Source organism: Salvelinus fontinalis, chromosome 4 (genome assembly GCF_029448725.1).
Source record: "Salvelinus fontinalis isolate EN_2023a chromosome 4, ASM2944872v1, whole genome shotgun sequence".
Taxonomy (NCBI): Eukaryota; Metazoa; Chordata; class Actinopteri; order Salmoniformes; family Salmonidae; genus Salvelinus; species Salvelinus fontinalis.
In genome coordinates this window covers 66,826,276-66,843,452 of record NC_074668.1, presented here as the reverse complement: position 1 = coordinate 66,843,452, position 17,177 = coordinate 66,826,276, and the positions used below count along the sequence as shown (strand labels likewise).

The 17,177-nt window shown below is 45.3% G+C and overlaps 1 protein-coding gene across 2 annotated transcripts in view; it reads left to right on the top strand.

Moving 5' to 3' along the window:
- Positions 1-17,177, top strand: part of LOC129854256 (disintegrin and metalloproteinase domain-containing protein 10-like) — a 100,213-nt gene that overhangs the window by 78,775 nt on the left and 4,261 nt on the right. For both annotated transcript variants that reach the window (XM_055921079.1, XM_055921078.1), the window contains exons 5-15: positions 5,102-5,202; positions 5,847-6,014; positions 8,624-8,716; positions 12,084-12,267; positions 14,926-15,089; positions 15,339-15,522; positions 15,694-15,844; positions 15,995-16,178; positions 16,294-16,402; positions 16,567-16,787; positions 17,005-17,131. In XM_055921079.1, the coding sequence (XP_055777054.1) occupies positions 5,102-5,202; positions 5,847-6,014; positions 8,624-8,716; positions 12,084-12,267; positions 14,926-15,089; positions 15,339-15,522; positions 15,694-15,844; positions 15,995-16,178; positions 16,294-16,402; positions 16,567-16,787; positions 17,005-17,131 (1,686 nt within the window). The remainder of the gene's footprint in view (positions 1-5,101; positions 5,203-5,846; positions 6,015-8,623; positions 8,717-12,083; positions 12,268-14,925; positions 15,090-15,338; positions 15,523-15,693; positions 15,845-15,994; positions 16,179-16,293; positions 16,403-16,566; positions 16,788-17,004; positions 17,132-17,177) is intronic.

The following is a 17,177-nucleotide window of genomic DNA, read 5'->3' as shown; positions in this document are numbered from 1 at the left end:
CTGTTCCTCTTCCCTTTCTGTCTCTCAGTGTCATCCAATAACAGGCTGTCATCTGAACCCCTCAATAGTACTGCAGGGCTTGGTGACTGCCACAGTACCGGATTTGAGGTAGTTATGCCCTACCTATTATTTGTGCTCTTCACATTTTTCTTCTTCTTTCCTTAGCAGATCATATTGCCTGAGACATTACATGACGTTTCATATTTTTTCTTTCACTACTCTATGAAGCGAATGCCCCAAACAGAGAAGTTCTGTCAAGTCATGCTGCCGTGTGAAGTCCGGTCATAGCGCTGATGGAAGCTCTCCTATAAAGACACTCTTACCTCATTTGTGCTACTAGGCACCACTATGGGTTAACATGCTCCACACTGCCTCCTTGTGGTGCATCATATTTATATTTGCATAGCGTGTCATGTTATCAGCAGTACATTAACACATAGTTGAGTCATTTATTAATCTGACTTTGGCTACATTCCTATAACACAATGAAGTATCAAATCCATATTGATACAAGGGGACTGAGTAAAGACAATCTTCAATTAGACCTGTTTGAGATCTTCATTCCATTTACGTTTTTGTCATTTAGCAGATGCTCTTACCCAGAGCGACTTACAGAAGCAATTAGGGTTAAGTGCCTTGCTGAAGGGCACATTGTCAGATTTTTCACCTTGTTGGGTCGGGGATTTGAACCAGCGACCTTTTGGTAACTGGCCCAAAGCTCTAACCGCTAGGCTACCTGCCGCCGCATTCTGTTCAATGTAACATTCAGGTTTCAGCAGTTGTTTTAGTCAAGCTGCTGTTCCTGGGAATGTGTCTTTATCAACCCATTAATGAGTCTCTCCTCACAGATATCCTGTCTGCATTCGGATGTTTTCAGACATCAAAGACACACTTCAAATGCACTTCAAACAGGTTCATTTTGCGGCAGAGGCTTTTTTCCTTGAAGAAACTGGCACCTAATTTTAGAATTCTCTTTCCTGTTGAAGCCGGGGTTGGTGAGCGAGAGGACAAATGGTGGAGGGATGGAATGAAGAATGAAAAGGCGTGACTGACTCTGACTCCCATTTCTGCCGGCTTTCACAACTTTGTCTTTCTTCGCTTCTTGTTCGCAAAGGCCTTTTGATTGGCATCTGAATGAGGGCATTCACTGCAGGGACAATGACGGCTTTCTGTCTGGAAATAGAGAACACATTGTCAGGGCAGAACGTTTTGTTGTTCGGTCGGTCCAGTACAGAGCCATTCTCCTCAACTGACAAAGGGGGACAGGTTGACCCTGAGCCCACTCTCTCCCCCTCCAACCGGTTGACCTGACTGCCCACTAGTGGCGCTTTGTGGTGACTCATCATATGATATGCAAAGCAGAATGCAAATTAACTGCGGTCAGTCAATAGTGCTGTAAGTACGGCCAGGCTTTAAGGAACACCATCCTGACCCTGCAGCATTTATCTTGACTTTGATTAAAAAAGCGAAATATAAAATAACGTGCCAAAATAATTCCTTTACCACTTTTCTGCCATCGAAGAGTGTGAATTAAAATGTCTGTTTGTCCAAATTTGTCTGAGGAGAGGAGGTTAGGAAGGTTGAGGGAATGTGAAACGCTGGCTGAGTGTAGTGTTTACTTGTATGTCGCAGAGCTGTGTGTATGTGTGTGCTTTTGTTCGGCCTGAGTTTGTGTTCTTTGGGACTGAGTGTGTTTTCCTCAAGTTTTGAGGTGTATTTGTCGGCACTGTGTTCTCATTACGGCGATGCGTGTTCTTTAGGACTGTGTTTGTGTTTCTGGGAGCTGAGTGTGTGTATGTTCCTTGAATTTCCTTGGAGAGTGTGTTTTCCTTTGCGCCGGTGTGTGATAAAAGGAGGTGACAGCGTTGCTGTCGCTGGCAGACAGTGTGACATGCCCGTTGGCTTGTGGCGGTGGCATTTCTGCTCCCGTCATGCAGGCTGGTGACCGACAGGTTAATTTGGGAGGCTTATAACAGCAGCTCTGCTGCACCATGTCCTCCCAGCACTGCCAGACTCAGCCTGAGGGCTTTGAGGACTAACCACTCAAGAGGACTAAGTCTCACTCATAATACGTCTAAATGATGCCTGTAAGGACTTTGAAGAATAGGACTGTGTACTGAGTGTTATTTATGTCTTTTGAGTCCATTTAATATTATTTATTTAAAAAAAAAAAAAAAATCTTGTAATATTATTTGTATTTTTTTCCCTCCACTTTTTTCTCCCCAATTTCATGATATTCAATATGTCGTTATGATCTTATCTCATCGCTGCAACTCCCCAACGGGCTCGGAAAAGGCGAACATCTAGTCATACGTCATCCGAACACCACCCACCACCCACCGCACTGCTTCTTAACACCCGCTCGCTTAACCTGGAAGCCAGCCACACAAATGTGTCGGAGGAAACAACGTTGAACTGAAGTCAGCTTGCAGGCGCCCGGCCCACCACAAGGAGTTGCTAGAGCGCGATGAGCCAAACCCTCCCCTAACACAGACTACACTGGGCCAATTGTGTGCCTTCCTATGGGACTCCCGGTCACGGCTGGCTGTGACACAGCCTGGGATTGAACCCCAGGCTGTAGGGATGCCTCAATACTGCGATGCAGTGGCGTAGACTGCTACACCACTCGGGAAGCCATTTGGAGTCCATTTCTATGCCAGTATGTTGTGGTGGCTCTGGTTATGATGGATGTAAGAGTGCTGATTTGTTGTAGACTAAATGAGATGCATACATGTACTGTAATTACATTATCCTAGTTGTAAGATTGATTGCTTGTGTTTACTGGTGTGTGTTTTTGTTGTGATTAGGGGGGCTTTCGCTATTGACTAGAGCAGTGGCCTCAACTGTGTGTTGTGTACATTAGGGAAAAGATGCAGTGGAGAGAGGAGACCTCTATTGAAGCGTGCAGTCAGCGTTATTGACTCCATCTCACCTCTTGTTACTATCTGGGGATAACTTGGGGAGAGAATAATATCTCTGCTAGGAACTGATCACAGAGCAGTCTGACCTGACCTTGTTTTATTATCAGCACATTGTACAGTAACGGCCTGATTGATTGATGGCATATGCATTCAGCTATTCTGTGTATTCAGGGTTGTTGAATTGCGGTGTATAGGTTAAAACATTCAAAGTGCTGATTGTGGGATTGTGTTGGCCTGTGTTTTGAAGTCCTGTCTCAGGTATCTGAAGCGGAGCCCAGGGGAGGGAGAGATGGCTCTGTTATCCCAGAGTCCTCATTAGTGACAGACACACACACACACCGCATCTTCCTCCTCACCCTGCTTGCTCAGTTATGCTGCCCGCTGAGACAGCAACAGAGCTGTCAGGCCTGGTTGACACTGCACCATTCCCCAGGCCCAGAGAGCCCCGCCTGAGGCCCCTGAGTTCACCTCTCTCTGCCCAAACCCAAAACAGCATATCCATATGTTACTCTGCCTACCTCCTTCTCCTATATAATACGGGTCAGAAGTTTTCCATGGCCACGTAACCTAACCAGGAAAAAGTAACTGCCTGCCTCCCTGTGTGTCCTCCATACCTGTTCCCAACCCTGCGTCTTCGTCCTGGAACAAATGGCTTTGTTCTGTAGGGACTGACATCAGACAGAGATGGCAGAAGTAGTTTGCTGTGAATAGATAAAGCCAACAAGGGAAGAAGTAGAAAGCCCTGTGTTATTCTGTTGACTAAACACACAGCCGTAATTGGAGTTCATTAGCATTCACGCCTGCTGTGAAGGTAAAGAGTGTAGATTACAAAAACCCATTATAAGAGTTTTCAGATTTCCACAGGCAATTATGGCTCTTTGCTAAGAGTTCTGTGTCACTATGGTTTACTCATTTTCATTAGTGTTTCACTGTGCAGTTCTGTGTTCTGCATAGTGATCGCTGAGCTCATTCTACAGGGGAGCTCTGTACTATGGTGAGACTGCTTGTTTATTGGCTCATTTAGTAACAGGATGGTGATGACAGGGAGGGTGCTCTCCAACTTGCTTGCTGGCTGCTCTTCAATTGGTGACATCACACAAGAGTCAATAGATTTGAATTGGATGCGTTAATCAAAATGATGTTCCGTTTAATGAGGAAATTGGATCTGTGCACCTGCTTTAGACAGATGCCTGTGAACAAACTGTGTTCTTGATGATCACCATGTTAGCTGGGTTGTAATGTACCCAGCTCGGTGTCTGTTTTTACTGATTTGGTCCCATTGGGAATGCTCCAGCAGCCAGCCAGTCCACAGAGGGACACAGCACCACATGTTGTTCTGGGCAATGGCATTATTTGGCAGCAGAGGGCAAGGACACGGTCACTGCTTAGATGTAGGTTTAAATCTGAACTCTGTGGCAAAATCTGTGGTATTTCAGACCGTCCTTTGACATGATCTGTGTTAGTAATTGTGAAGGTGTATTGCTGAATACTGGACTTTTCTGGATACTGTAGTTGCAAGTAGTAGTGTTGCTCCTTATTGAGCTGGTGTTTTTCAGAGCCTCTGGGAGAGGAAAGTAGAGGAAAGTCAAGCAGTGAGTGAGTAAGTGACATGTAATTTGGGAGGAAGACTGCTTTGTTATTCTCCAGCCTGGAGAAGGAGACGCCAGCGGTGAACAGAGGCTCATTCTTTCAGTTAGCGTAGACAGTCTGTGTGTTAGGCCTTGTTACACACACACACACACACACACACACACACACACACAGAGAGAGAGAGAGACTGTGTTAGGCCTTGACAGACACACCGAGAGCGAGAGATATTATCTACAGCTTCTTTCTGTCCTAATGAACAGTGACATATAATGCTCTGAAAGATATCTCCACCCTCAGAAGAATGTTGCTGCTTGGAATAGTAATGTTATTATACTGGTACGTTTTAGAGGGCCTTGTATAGAGTACATGAGGTTACGCTGGTACGTTTTAGAGGGCCTTGTATAGAGTAGATGAGGTTACACTGGTATGTGTTAGAGGGCCTTGTATAGAGTAGATGAGACCACACTGTGGCTGCTATTGTGTACAACCCTTTTCATTCCCATTCTAAACAGGTTTAGCCTGAAGCTGAGAACCAATATTACTGGTAATACGGTTGAGTTCATATTGATGGTTTCCTCTTCTCCTCCCAGATTACCCTCATAAGTATGGCTCGGAGGGGGGCTGTGCTGACCACTCAGTGTTTGAAAGGATGAAGAAGTACCAGGCCTCGGCTATGGAGGAGCCTCTCAAGGTGAGCTGATAATACCCCACTGTGAAACCAACCCTATAGCTATACAGCACTCAGCAATACTGTACAACAACGTTCTGGACACAGTACTGGAGGACCATACAAACCACCTCACATCTTCTTGCTCCATGGTAAAATAACAGTTAGCATGATAAGGAAACATGGAAGTGATTAAGTCAAACTTGTTATTGGAGCTGTAACGAGAGCCAGATTCTTCTTATTGTTCCTGGGTTCTTATCCCTTTCAGCTCTGTGGAACATTGGATGAGTGATCAGATCATCTGGCAGGGTGAGGAGTTAGTGTTCTCTCTTCCCAGGGATGAGTCAGACCAGACCAGGGGTGTGTCAGGAAATATTTCCCTATGTTCTGGAAGACCTCCCTTCAGAAGCCAGGGCCCTCTTTCTCCACATTTGAAGACATGGGGTTTTTCCCCGACCAAAATGGCAGAAATCCTTACACATTCCTGTTAGTCACCTTCTCATGTCATTTCTTAGTCTTTTTTTTTTAACCTCCCGCTTCCCACTCTCAATCTATCTCCCCTATCTCTCTTCTTCCAGCTCCCCTCGTTCCACCTCACTCTCCCTCACATCCATCTCTCCCTCCTAGTTGACTAATGGTAGTCGTTCCTCTGGTTGTTGTCTCTGCAGGATCCCAGCAGTGTGGTGGAGGAAGAGGAGAGGTCCCATGGACATGGTCCGGTGATCCTGAGGAAGAAGAGAGCAGCTCAGATAGAGAAGAACACCTGCCAGCTCTTCATCCAGACTGACCACCTCTTCTTCAAGTACTACGGCACCAGAGAGGCTGTCATCGCACAGGTACTGAGGCTGTACACACACTAGGGCTGTCCCAGACGGGAAAAAAATTATTGGTTGATCGAGAGTCATCTGTTCTTTCAACTATTCTATTGGTCTACATTTTAAAAGTGTATTTTTCCATATATAGACACACCCGGAGTGTTTTGAATAAAATTAACTATATGCACTGAGCTTGTCTGATGCTTTAAGCTCACTGTTAGATTAAATAAATAAGAAACACAAATGACTCAAGAAGGGAGCCCGATGGCCGTGCTGTGTTAAAATTAAATGACAGCGGGAGCCTGTGTGACTGGTGAGCGTTGTCTCGCTCTCCTCCCTGCTGCAGCAAACAGGCACCCCAGCACAGCAAGTGTTTATCGCCGCTGTCTGTGCCGAAGCTGCAACATAATTACAGCCATTTCCTGTCTGTCTTGTTTCTGAGGTTCTGTAACCGAAATACCTAATTTGTTTAGGAAAAACATCTCTTTACGTAAAACATGTATGCAGTGCGTGCACTTGACCAACAGGGTCTGACCTATAACCTATCATAATCACATCAATATATTGGTTATAACAAACTCTGAACGCCATAACACGTGACAGCAAAATGGATGAGGAGGACATGTTTACTGGATGTTTACTGGTTGCGTAGGAGGGAAAAGGAAAGTCAGATGTGTGGAAGACATTTGACTTAGCCGTGGAAACTATTGAAGATAAAGATAAAGGAGGATATAGGAGCAAGCTCTGAATGAGTATTGTGTGGCAAACAGGTGCTGTTGGAGTACAATATTATACTTTTCCCCTGCCCGTTTGGAAGTGTAAACAACACTATCTAAAATAGAACAGACTCTGGTATTACTTATAACAAAAAAAATTGCAAAGCCTTTATTATAGCATAGCAAAGATTGAAAAAAAAAACAAATTTGTGTTGCAGTTGCGTGAGGCTTGGTGCTCACGCAATCAGTAGGCTATTAAACAAACACTCAAACTGTCAACAGGAGCAGGACCTGTCTTATTTCTGAAGATGTACATGGAGGATTTATAAAGCCAGGCACGTTTAACAGTTAGGTTATTGGTTATAGACCTAATTAAGTTGATTCCCTGTTTCCTCACTCCGCTACTGCCTCCGTCGCAATGTTCTCAACACCATTATTATGCACATAGCAACATCTTTTTTATTTCACCTTTATTTAACCAGGTAGGCCAGTTGAGAACAAGTTCTCATTTACAACTGCGACCTGGCCAAGATAAAGCAAAGCAGTGCGACACAAACAACAACACAGTTACACATGGAATAAACAAACATACAGTCAATAACACAATAGAAAAAAAGTCTATACAGTGTGTGCAAATAAGGGAGGTAAGGGAATAAATTGGCCATAGTGGCGAAATAATTACAATTTAGCAATTAAACACTGGAGTGATAGATGTGCAGAAGATGAGTGTGCAAGTACATACTGGGGTGCAAAGCAGAAAAATAAATAACAGTATGGGGATGAGGTAGTTTGATGGGCTATATACAGATGGGCTATGTACAGGTGCAGTGATCTGTGAGCTGCTCTGACAGCTGGTGCTTAAAGCTAGTGAGGGAGATATGAGTCTCCAGCTTCAGTGATTTTTGCAGTTCGTTCCAGTCATTGGCAGCAGAGAACTGGAAGGAACGGCGGCCGAAGGAGGAATTGGCTTTAGGGAAAGGCACCAATTCAATGGCTCACTGAAGATTACGTTTCAGAACCGTGGACAGCGCCCGCTATCCATCACGGGAGAAAGCGCATTTATATAATATTATTTCATTTATCAGTGTTGCGCCATTATTCTTACATAGTATAGCTTTTTTACAATTTCAGTAGCATGTCTTAGAGTGGCTTCCGCAATGGATTAGTCCACTGAGACCGGTGCGAATCAGACCGGTGTCTTGTGCACCATTTAATTATTTTTATCAATTTGCAATTGCTCGACTAATGAAATCTCGGTCGACTAACAGCCTATCGACCAAACAATCGACTAAATGGGGTCAGCCCTAATACACACACACTCTGAGTCATTCAGCGTGGGAAAACCAGGGCCTGCCCTTCAATTCCGCCAGGAGAAATGGATTACAAACAGAATAGTGTTTGTCTGTAGGTCTGATCAGTTGTTGTTGTTGTTGTTGTTGGCTTCCTTCCTTCAGCCAGCCCGCCCAGCATCGCAGACTTGTTCCTCCTGACTGAGTTCTATAGCCTAACGAATCAGATGCAGAGGAAATGCTGCCTTTCACAGGGGTCCAGTTAAAGGAGAGACTAGCTGATTAAAATGTCATTTCTGTGGACACTCACTCTCTCCATAGGTGAGATAAAGAAAAAAGGTTCAGTGTGATGAAGTAAATGTGTTAGGATTGGGGTTTAGCTCTGAGACTAGAGGCTTGTTTATAGGATGGGCTGGACAGTGTGGTGCAAATCTTCAACAGATTGATTTCAATAGGCTGAACGCAATGATTCTGTAGTTAGAGATATTATTCATGTGTTCATTGGTGGGGTAACGGACATGTCATGTCTTTAATGCCGTGCTATGATTTATCTGATGTTCTCTCTGCGGTGCAGAGAGAACATCAACACTTCTCATAATCTAATGGTGACTGTTCTATTCTCTAGATCTCCAGCCATGTAAAGGCCATTGACTCAATCTACCAGGGTACTGACTTCCTGGGCATCCGCAACATCAGCTTCATGGTCAAAAGGATCAGGGTGAGTTTGTGTTCAGGGTTGGGGGGGTGTGTGGGTGGTGAGCACCACTATTTGTCTCACTCATCAGTATTCCACCACACTCCAAGACCTAATAAATCCTTAAAATCCTCAGGTGAACACCAGCTGCCATTTAAAGTAGGGAGCTCTGGGCCCCATTCCAAAATCAATTCAAAACAACTCTCACAAAAGGTTTCTCTGGGGCCAATGAGCTGGCAACTTTTTAAGTAGAATGATTTCTCTATCTGTCTAAAGCCTTTTCCCACTCTCTCTTCAAACACACATTAGCATAGTTACCTTTAGCAATGATTATAGGGATGTACAGTGGGGCAAAAAAGTATTTAGTCAGCCACCAATTGTGCAAGTTCTCCCACTTAAAAAGATGAGAGAGGCCTGTAATTTTCATCATAGGTACACTACAACTATGACAGACAAAATGAGGGAAAACATTTCAGAAAATCACATTGTAGGATTTTTAATGAATTTATTTGCAAATTATGGTGGAAAATAAGTATTTGGTCAATAACAAAAGTTTATCTCAATACTTTGTTATATACCCTTTGTTGGCAATGACAGAGGTCAAACGTTTTCTGTAAGTCTTCACAAGGTTTTCACACTGTTGTGGTATTTTGGCCCATTCCTCCATGCAGATCTCCTCTGGAGCAGTGATGTTTTGGGGCTGTTGCTGGGCAACACGGACTTTCAACTCCCTCCAAAGATTTTCTATGGGGTTGAGATCTGGAGACTGGCTAGGCCACTCCAGGACCTTGAAATGCTTCTTACGAAGCCACTCCTTCGTTGCCCGGGCGGTTTGTTTGGGATCATTGTCATGCTGAATGACCCAGCCACGTTTCATCTTCAATGCCCTTGCTGATGGAAGGAGGTTTTCACTCAAAATCCCACGATACATGGCCCCATTCATTCTTTCCTTTACACGGATCAGTCGTCCTGGTCCCTTTGCAGAAAAACAGCCCCAAAGCATGATGTTTCCACCCCCATGCTTCACAGTAGGTATGATGTTCTTTGGATGCAACTCAGCATTCTTTGTCCTCCAAACACGACGAGTTGAGTTTTTACCAAAAAGTTCTATTTTGGTTTCATCTGACCATATGACATTCTCCCAATCTTCTTCTGGATCATCCAAATGCTCTCTAGCAAACTTCAGGCGGGCCTGGACGTGTACTGGCTTAAGCAGGGGGACACGTCTGGCACTGCAGGATTTGAATCCCTGGCGGCGTAGTGTGTTACTGATGGTAGGCTTTGTTACTTTGGTCCCAGCTCTCTGCAGGTCATTCACTAGGTCCCCCCGTGTGGTTCTGGGATTTTTGCTCACCATTCTTGTGATCATTTTGACCCCACGGGGTGATATCTTGGAGCGTGGAGCCCCTCGATCTGGGCGTGGAACCCCAGATCGAGAGAGATTATCAGTGGTCTTGTATGTCTTCCCTTTCCTAATAATTGCTCCCACAGTTGATTTCTTCAAACCAAGCTCCTTACCTATTGCAGATTCAGTCTTCCCAGCCTGGTGCAGGTCTACAATTTTGTTTCTGGTGTCCTTTGACAGCTCTTTGGTCTTGGCCATAGTGGAGTTTGGAGTGTGACTGTTTGAGGTTGTGGACAGGTGTCTTTTATACTGATAACAAGTTCAAACAGGTGCCATTAATACAGGTAATGAGTGGAGGACAGAGGAGCCTCTTAAAGAAGAAGTTACAGGTCTGTGAGAGCCAGAAATCTTGCTTGTTTGTAGGTGACCAAATACTTATTTTCCACCATAATTTGCAAATAAATTCATTATAAATCCTACAATGTGATTTTCTGGATTTTTTTTTCTCATTTTGTCTGTCATAATTGAAGTGTACCTATGATGAAAATTACAGGCCTCTCTCATTTTTTTTAAGTGGGCGAACTTGCACAATTGGTGGCTGACTAAATACTTTTTTGCCGCACTGTAGACACAGTGGCCTTTGTTTTGAAGTCTCTTCTCCAATACCCCAGAGACCTGTTACTGTAGGCCCTCCTAAAAAAGCTTCCGTCTGTTCCCCTGTCTTGTATGTGTGTCAAGGTTTCTGTTAGCCGGTAATAGCCTGCTTTTGGCCTAATTTTTATTTATTTTTTAAAATTGAAAGCCGATAAATAAAATTGCCGCAGGTCAATCCCATTTGTGAAATAATGCTTTTTAGCATTTATGTTAATACCAGTAGATGTAAATACATTTATCGGTCAATAGGTTAATTTGCTTAATTTAGTGGAATTAAATTGGCACTTGTGTACAGTATGTTAGTTTTTTTATGGATACCTTATTTATCACAAGCCTACAGCATACAGACACAAAGCCTTTGAGTGGAAAATCTGTCAGAGCGCGAGAGCTGCTGCTACAGCGTCTCTAACAGTAAATACATAGACAGCACAAGTCAGGCTTCATCAGCGCGTCACACACCACTTTGCAATGAGCTGGAGGCCGTATGCACTTCGAAAACATATACTTAATGGTTTGAAACCTGAACGTTTTACTACATATGAGGCATGTCTTACCTTACTTCAAAGTAGACGAGCCAAAATCAGACCATATCCGTGGAGGCAATTATTTTATATCAACTTTCTTTAATTGTCCAGTATTCCAAGGCACAATCCTAGTCATATTAGCAACCCATGCTAGTTGTTGCATATTACATCTCCCCTATTTCTAACGGATATTTTCATCTCGGTCACATGAAACTGGTGAGTTTTTCCTGCTAATTGCATTATGGAAGAAACATTCACACGCAGCCTACTGCCTTGTGCGCATTGCTGCGTTTTATAATGTAAATAAATACGTTCCTCAACATTTTAAGCTAAACGTTCTGATCTATTGCATCAGACTCATTGCTTTTTCTTTTTATTCTCTGTCCCAGAGTCTGTTTGGAACAGGCTATTTCTTTCTCCACAAGCCGGCCATCAGAATGGGTAACCGTTTCTACTATGAGGGATAGTAGGTTGACAAAAGCTAGGGATTCTGCTGTTCGTCACTGGTCTTGTTGGCTGAGGATCAGTACATGTTATTCTAACATCAGAATTCAGTAAGAAGGAACGCGCATTGTTGCATTCTTGACTTGCATGTTCTGTTAATATGAATTACCATGATCTAAATGTAATTTCTGTCATTCTGAGCACCATGGGTGGATGCCTTAAACAGGTTATGCACCCAATGTAAATGGGTCCGGTAGATTTCTCAAATGTCCGATAAATTAAAATGCTGCTGGTCAAATGTCCGGTGCAATATTTTCCAAATAGAAACGCTGGTGTGTGTGTGTGTGTGTGTGTACATAAGCGTGTATGTGTGATTACCTACTCATGACCTATTCAATGAGCCCATTCCTCTCCATCTCTTCAGATAAACACGACCAGTGATGAGCGGGACATCACCAATCCGTTCCGCTTCGCTAACATCGGGGTGGAGAAATTCCTGGAGCTCAACTCAGAACAGAACCATGATGACTATTGCCTGGCCTACGTCTTCAGTGACAGGGACTTTGACGACGGGGTGCTGGGCCTGGCCTGGGTCGGAGCTCCTGCAGGTGCGCGCGTGCACACACACCAATTGAACTTGTGTACTGCACTCATTTGCATAAAGACTCTCGGGGTAGGAATTCAGTTGAGAATTAAAACAAGAAAACTGAGAATAGTGGACATTTATGCCTACTTAAAGAGTAGGAAGGTATAGCATCCAAGAAGTCATCCAAGTGACCAGTGGTCTGTGAGAGACTCCCTGGCTCCAGTATCTCTAATGGGATCGCTCCATTGTAAAGAGGAGAGGAAGCAAAAGCTGTGCTGCAGGTTCCCTGCTCTGCCCTCTGAGTACCTGCAATCTGCTGATTTTTATCAGAACACTCAATGAACCTCAGTATGTCCATTAACCCCAGCACACGCCCTCTGATAAGCTGCTCCATTTGTCAGTGCAATATCCCTACTTTCTCTCTTTCTCCCCCCCACCTCTTTCTCGTTCCACCAGCATGTCTGTAATTTAATTTTCAAGGCCGAGGAGGGCTGGATTTGCTAAGGCATCGTCTCCACGCTGTTTCCACTTGAAATGCATTTTTAAGTTGTTGAATTGTTGCCTACTCAGCATGTTTTGTGATTTCCGCTTTCTCCCTCCCTGGGTGTTTGTCAAAACTGCAGCGTTTTCCAAACAAGGTTCACTCAAGGACAAAGGAGCTGCATACAGAGTCCTTCTCCTGAAGGAAGTTCTTAGACGTTTGTAGAATGTGAAACAGTCCATGGAGATGATCACACACCTCTTTCTATAGCCTGCAGCTGGGTCTCCCTCTGGTCTCCACCAACCCCATAGTGTCAGTCAGTCAGTAGTGTGGACTGTGAGAAGGGAGAACTCAATGAGACAGCCACAGCACACAGACAGAAATGGCCCTGTCTCTCTCTCTCACACACACACACACACACACACACACACACACACACACACACACACACACAAGTAGGCCAAATAAGTACCTGCTCAACACCTCTGAATGAATTATTCACACTAGAATAATATGAAGTTGAGTGTGACTGGAGCGCTGCACTGTCCAGTGACCGGTGTGACCCAGAGCTCTCCAGTGACCGGGGTGACCCAGAGCTCTCCAGTGACCGGGGTGACCCAGAGCTCTCCAGTGACCGGCTGTGCCTGGTTCATTATATCCTCACAGTAATAATCAAGAGGTAGAGAGAGTGGACAGTACTGTAGTTGAACCCCACGTTCACATGTTACTGCTATAAGTTTCTTTCAATGAGCAGCAGCCCCAGAGGTCAGAGTTCAGGCTGTGTTTTCCTTAGTGACGTTTAAATGAAGGGTCAGTGTCAGTTGGCCCAGGTATCGTCCACATATCTTGATTAACCTCTAACTCACAGAACCCAAGATGAAAAACAACAACAAACACTAGGAATCAATACAGGCAAATAAGCAATGTTCTAAGCAGGCTGAATCAATCTGGGTCTGTAGAGCTGTAGAGGGAAGCTGTGGGCTTGTAGAGAAAAGATCTGCCTTGAACGCTCCAGTGGTGTGGACTGACAACAAACGGCTACTAGAGACACCAGTCAGGGCTGGGTAATGGTTTTCTTAATGGATTTGATCCATTACCACACTCATAAGTGGCTTCAATGGAGGCATTCCTCATACACGCACCACACACACACACACACACACACACAAATATGTGCCTATACTGTAAAGTGCTTTGGTTTCATGTCTCTGTGTGTCTAAAAGGCGCGGCCTCCTTATGACTAAGCACACAGGCTATTCTCAGATAAAGATGTCGCCACTGCCTGGTATTCCAGCAGAGCGCCAGTCCTCCTAGCCTGGCTGATTAGAAAATAGAAATCCTCTAGTCCACAGTTGTAGGAGAGATTGGACCTTACTGCAACTGGGATTTCCACCACTCACTCACTCACTCACTCACTCACTCATTCACTCACTGTGATCTCAGACAGGGCAGTGTTGAGTGTATAGTGCATGGGGAGCCTCGAGGCAGACCGGTAATGTTCCAGCTGAATCTGATAATATGGTAGGGTGGGACAGAACCTGTTCTGACTCAGCTCTGTCTGCCACTGCTCACTCCCACTATCTGAGCTGACTTTGAACAATTTCAACTATTCAATCAAAACCAGGTTTCCCAAATTGATTGAGAAAAATCTAGGTGTGTCAGTATGCTCCACACTTGCACTTTACAACTAGCTGGCCATGTCTGTCGACGTGTGTGTTCCAGACAGTGCGTTTCTCTCTTTGAGAATGGGTAAGTGAGCAAGTTTTTAAATTGTCATTCTCAGTGACTGTGAAGCAGCGCCCTTCAGGTCCCCTGCTGTGCCCGAGCTGCCACTCTCCCCCTGCGGGCATATTCAGCACCACCTGGCTGCTCTGGTCTCATCTTCCTGCTGCTGTCTGTGTCTCTGTGTCTCACCTACACGGGTGACCACTGGGCCCAAATGCTCTCTGCTCCCCTACAATAAGCAAAGATCTCTGCTTATTCACTCCAGGCAGTGTATCAGGTTTAATTTACTCCAATAAGAGTGTTACATCATTTCACTGTCACTTGTGTCAGAGTTGGAAACAGTACATCCTCAATGCCATGGAAATCCTCACCATAGTCCTGTTAGTTTGTTGGGTGGGATACAGTGTGAAAGACAGAATCCTCCATGGTGTGTACTGTATGTAATCTTGATGAGTGGTTTTACTGTGTTCTTAGGGAGCTCCGGAGGCATCTGTGAGAAGAGTAAGTTGTACTCTGATGGGAAGAAGAAGTCTCTGAACACCGGCATCATCACGGTGCAGAACTACGCCTCCCACGTCCCCCCCAAGGTCTCCCACATCACCTTCGCACACGAGGTTGGACACAACTTTGGCTCTCCGGTGAGTATTCTGTCCTGGGCCTTGTCTGGTTCTAGTCTGGTCTTTTATCTCAGTGCACAGCTCTAACCAGATCATACTGCACATGCTAATCAGTTGTATATACTTGAATACCACTTTGTTGAGATACTCACCATAGGATCTCTCTTGGTTTAAAGTCCCAGTAGTGGAGGAGTCTATGTTAATGCCCTCCTGAGGGAGGAGAGGGATGCTCATTGACTCCCTATGAACCTCTTCCCTATGGTTTGACAGCATGACTCTGGGACAGAGTGCACCCCAGGAGAGTCCAAGGCCCAGGAGAAGAAGGAGCAGGGGAACTACATCATGTACGCCCGGGCCACGTCAGGGGACAAGCTCAACAACAACAAGTTCTCCATCTGCAGCGTGAGGAACATCAGCCAGGTCCTGGAGAAGAAGAGGGGCAACTGCTTTGTGGGTAAGTGCCGTCTTTCTGAGGTTGTGTGTGTGTGTGTCCGCACATGCACCTGCGGGCATCCATCTTTGCATATGCAAAGGAAGTGTGGTTGCGCTTGTCATTGGAATGGACATCCAAGGTTATGTGTCCTCTACTGCATCTCATCACTCCTTCCTGTGTGCGTGTGTGCAGAGTCTGGCCAGCCCATCTGTGGTAATGGTCTGGTGGAGACAGGGGAGCAGTGTGACTGTGGTTACAGTGACCAGTGTAAAGACGAGTGCTGCTACAACGCCAACGAGGCAGACGGCAACAAGTGCAAACTTAAGCCTGGCAAAATCTGCAGGTAGGTGGCCAATAATGTACTACAAAATGTTGTTGATTTTACGGTTAGTACTGTTGAAGTATTTATTGAATATAGTATTCAACTTGTTTCCATTTCTGACTTAGTAAAAAGGAAGTTGAAGCTGACTTGGTGTGTGTTCTGTGTTGTCAGTCCCAGCCAGGGTCCGTGCTGTACACCTACGTGCAACTTCAAGGGCTCCAATGATAAGTGTAGGGAGGAGTCAGAGTGTGCTGAACAGGGCATGTGTAACGGAGGCACTGCCCAGTGCCCCACCTCTGAACCCAAGGCCAACTTCACCGCCTGCCATGGAGAGACACAAGTCTGCCTCAACGGGGTATGGTCTAGCTCTCTGACCAAACGTGTGTTGAAGTGCTTTAAATCATGACAATGGAGCATAGCTGACACTCACCCTGTTTTTCCCTTTCCCTCTCCACGTCTCTGTCGACCAGGGCTGCTCTGGCTCCATCTGTGAGAAGTATAGTCTGGAGGTGTGTACCTGTGCCAGTATTGAGGGAACAGACGAGACTGAGCTGTGCCACGTCTGCTGTCAGGAGAGAAGTAAGTGTCTGTTATTTACCTGTTACCACTATCATCGGCCCATTATTGACCATCCATCCCAACATGACATGCATCTTAAACCACCAAGACCCTGCAAAGACTGGGACTGTCCTGTTAGCAGTGACCTCACAGTGGTGTTCCCCGTCTCCTCCCCCACCCTGCAGTGAAACCCGACACCTGCAGCAGCACGGGCTCCGAGAAGTGGGCCAGCTTCTTCAGCAAGAAGATCACCACGCTGCAGCCAGGCTCCCCCTGCAACGACTTCAAGGGTTACTGCGATGTGTTCATGAGGTGCCGGCTGGTGGACGCAGACGGCCCCCTGGCCAGGCTAAAGAAAGCCATCTTCAACGCAGAGCTCTACGAGAACATTGCAGAGTGGATAGTGGTTAGTGTCCCAGGCCCAGCCAATGTCCTAGTTGTACTGTAGTTACCTGTGTTGTTCAGAATATTAGTTCACCCTACTGCTGAAACTGTCACTCCCGTTGGCATTAAAACATTTTCAGGAGCTAAATACATCTCAATTTATAAAATGTTCTTACCAGTATCAATATGAAAGTTGTCAGACACTGAAAAAATATGACTTTGCATAATCTGTGTTCCAGGCTCACTGGTGGGCAGTGTTGCTGATGGGCATTGCTCTCATCATGCTGATGGCTGGTTTCATCAAGATCTGCAGTGTCCACACACCCAGCAGCAACCCCAAACTGCCCCCACCCAAGCCACTGCCAGGTACGTTACTCCTCAACACTGGGGGGGGGGGACATATCTCCCCAGC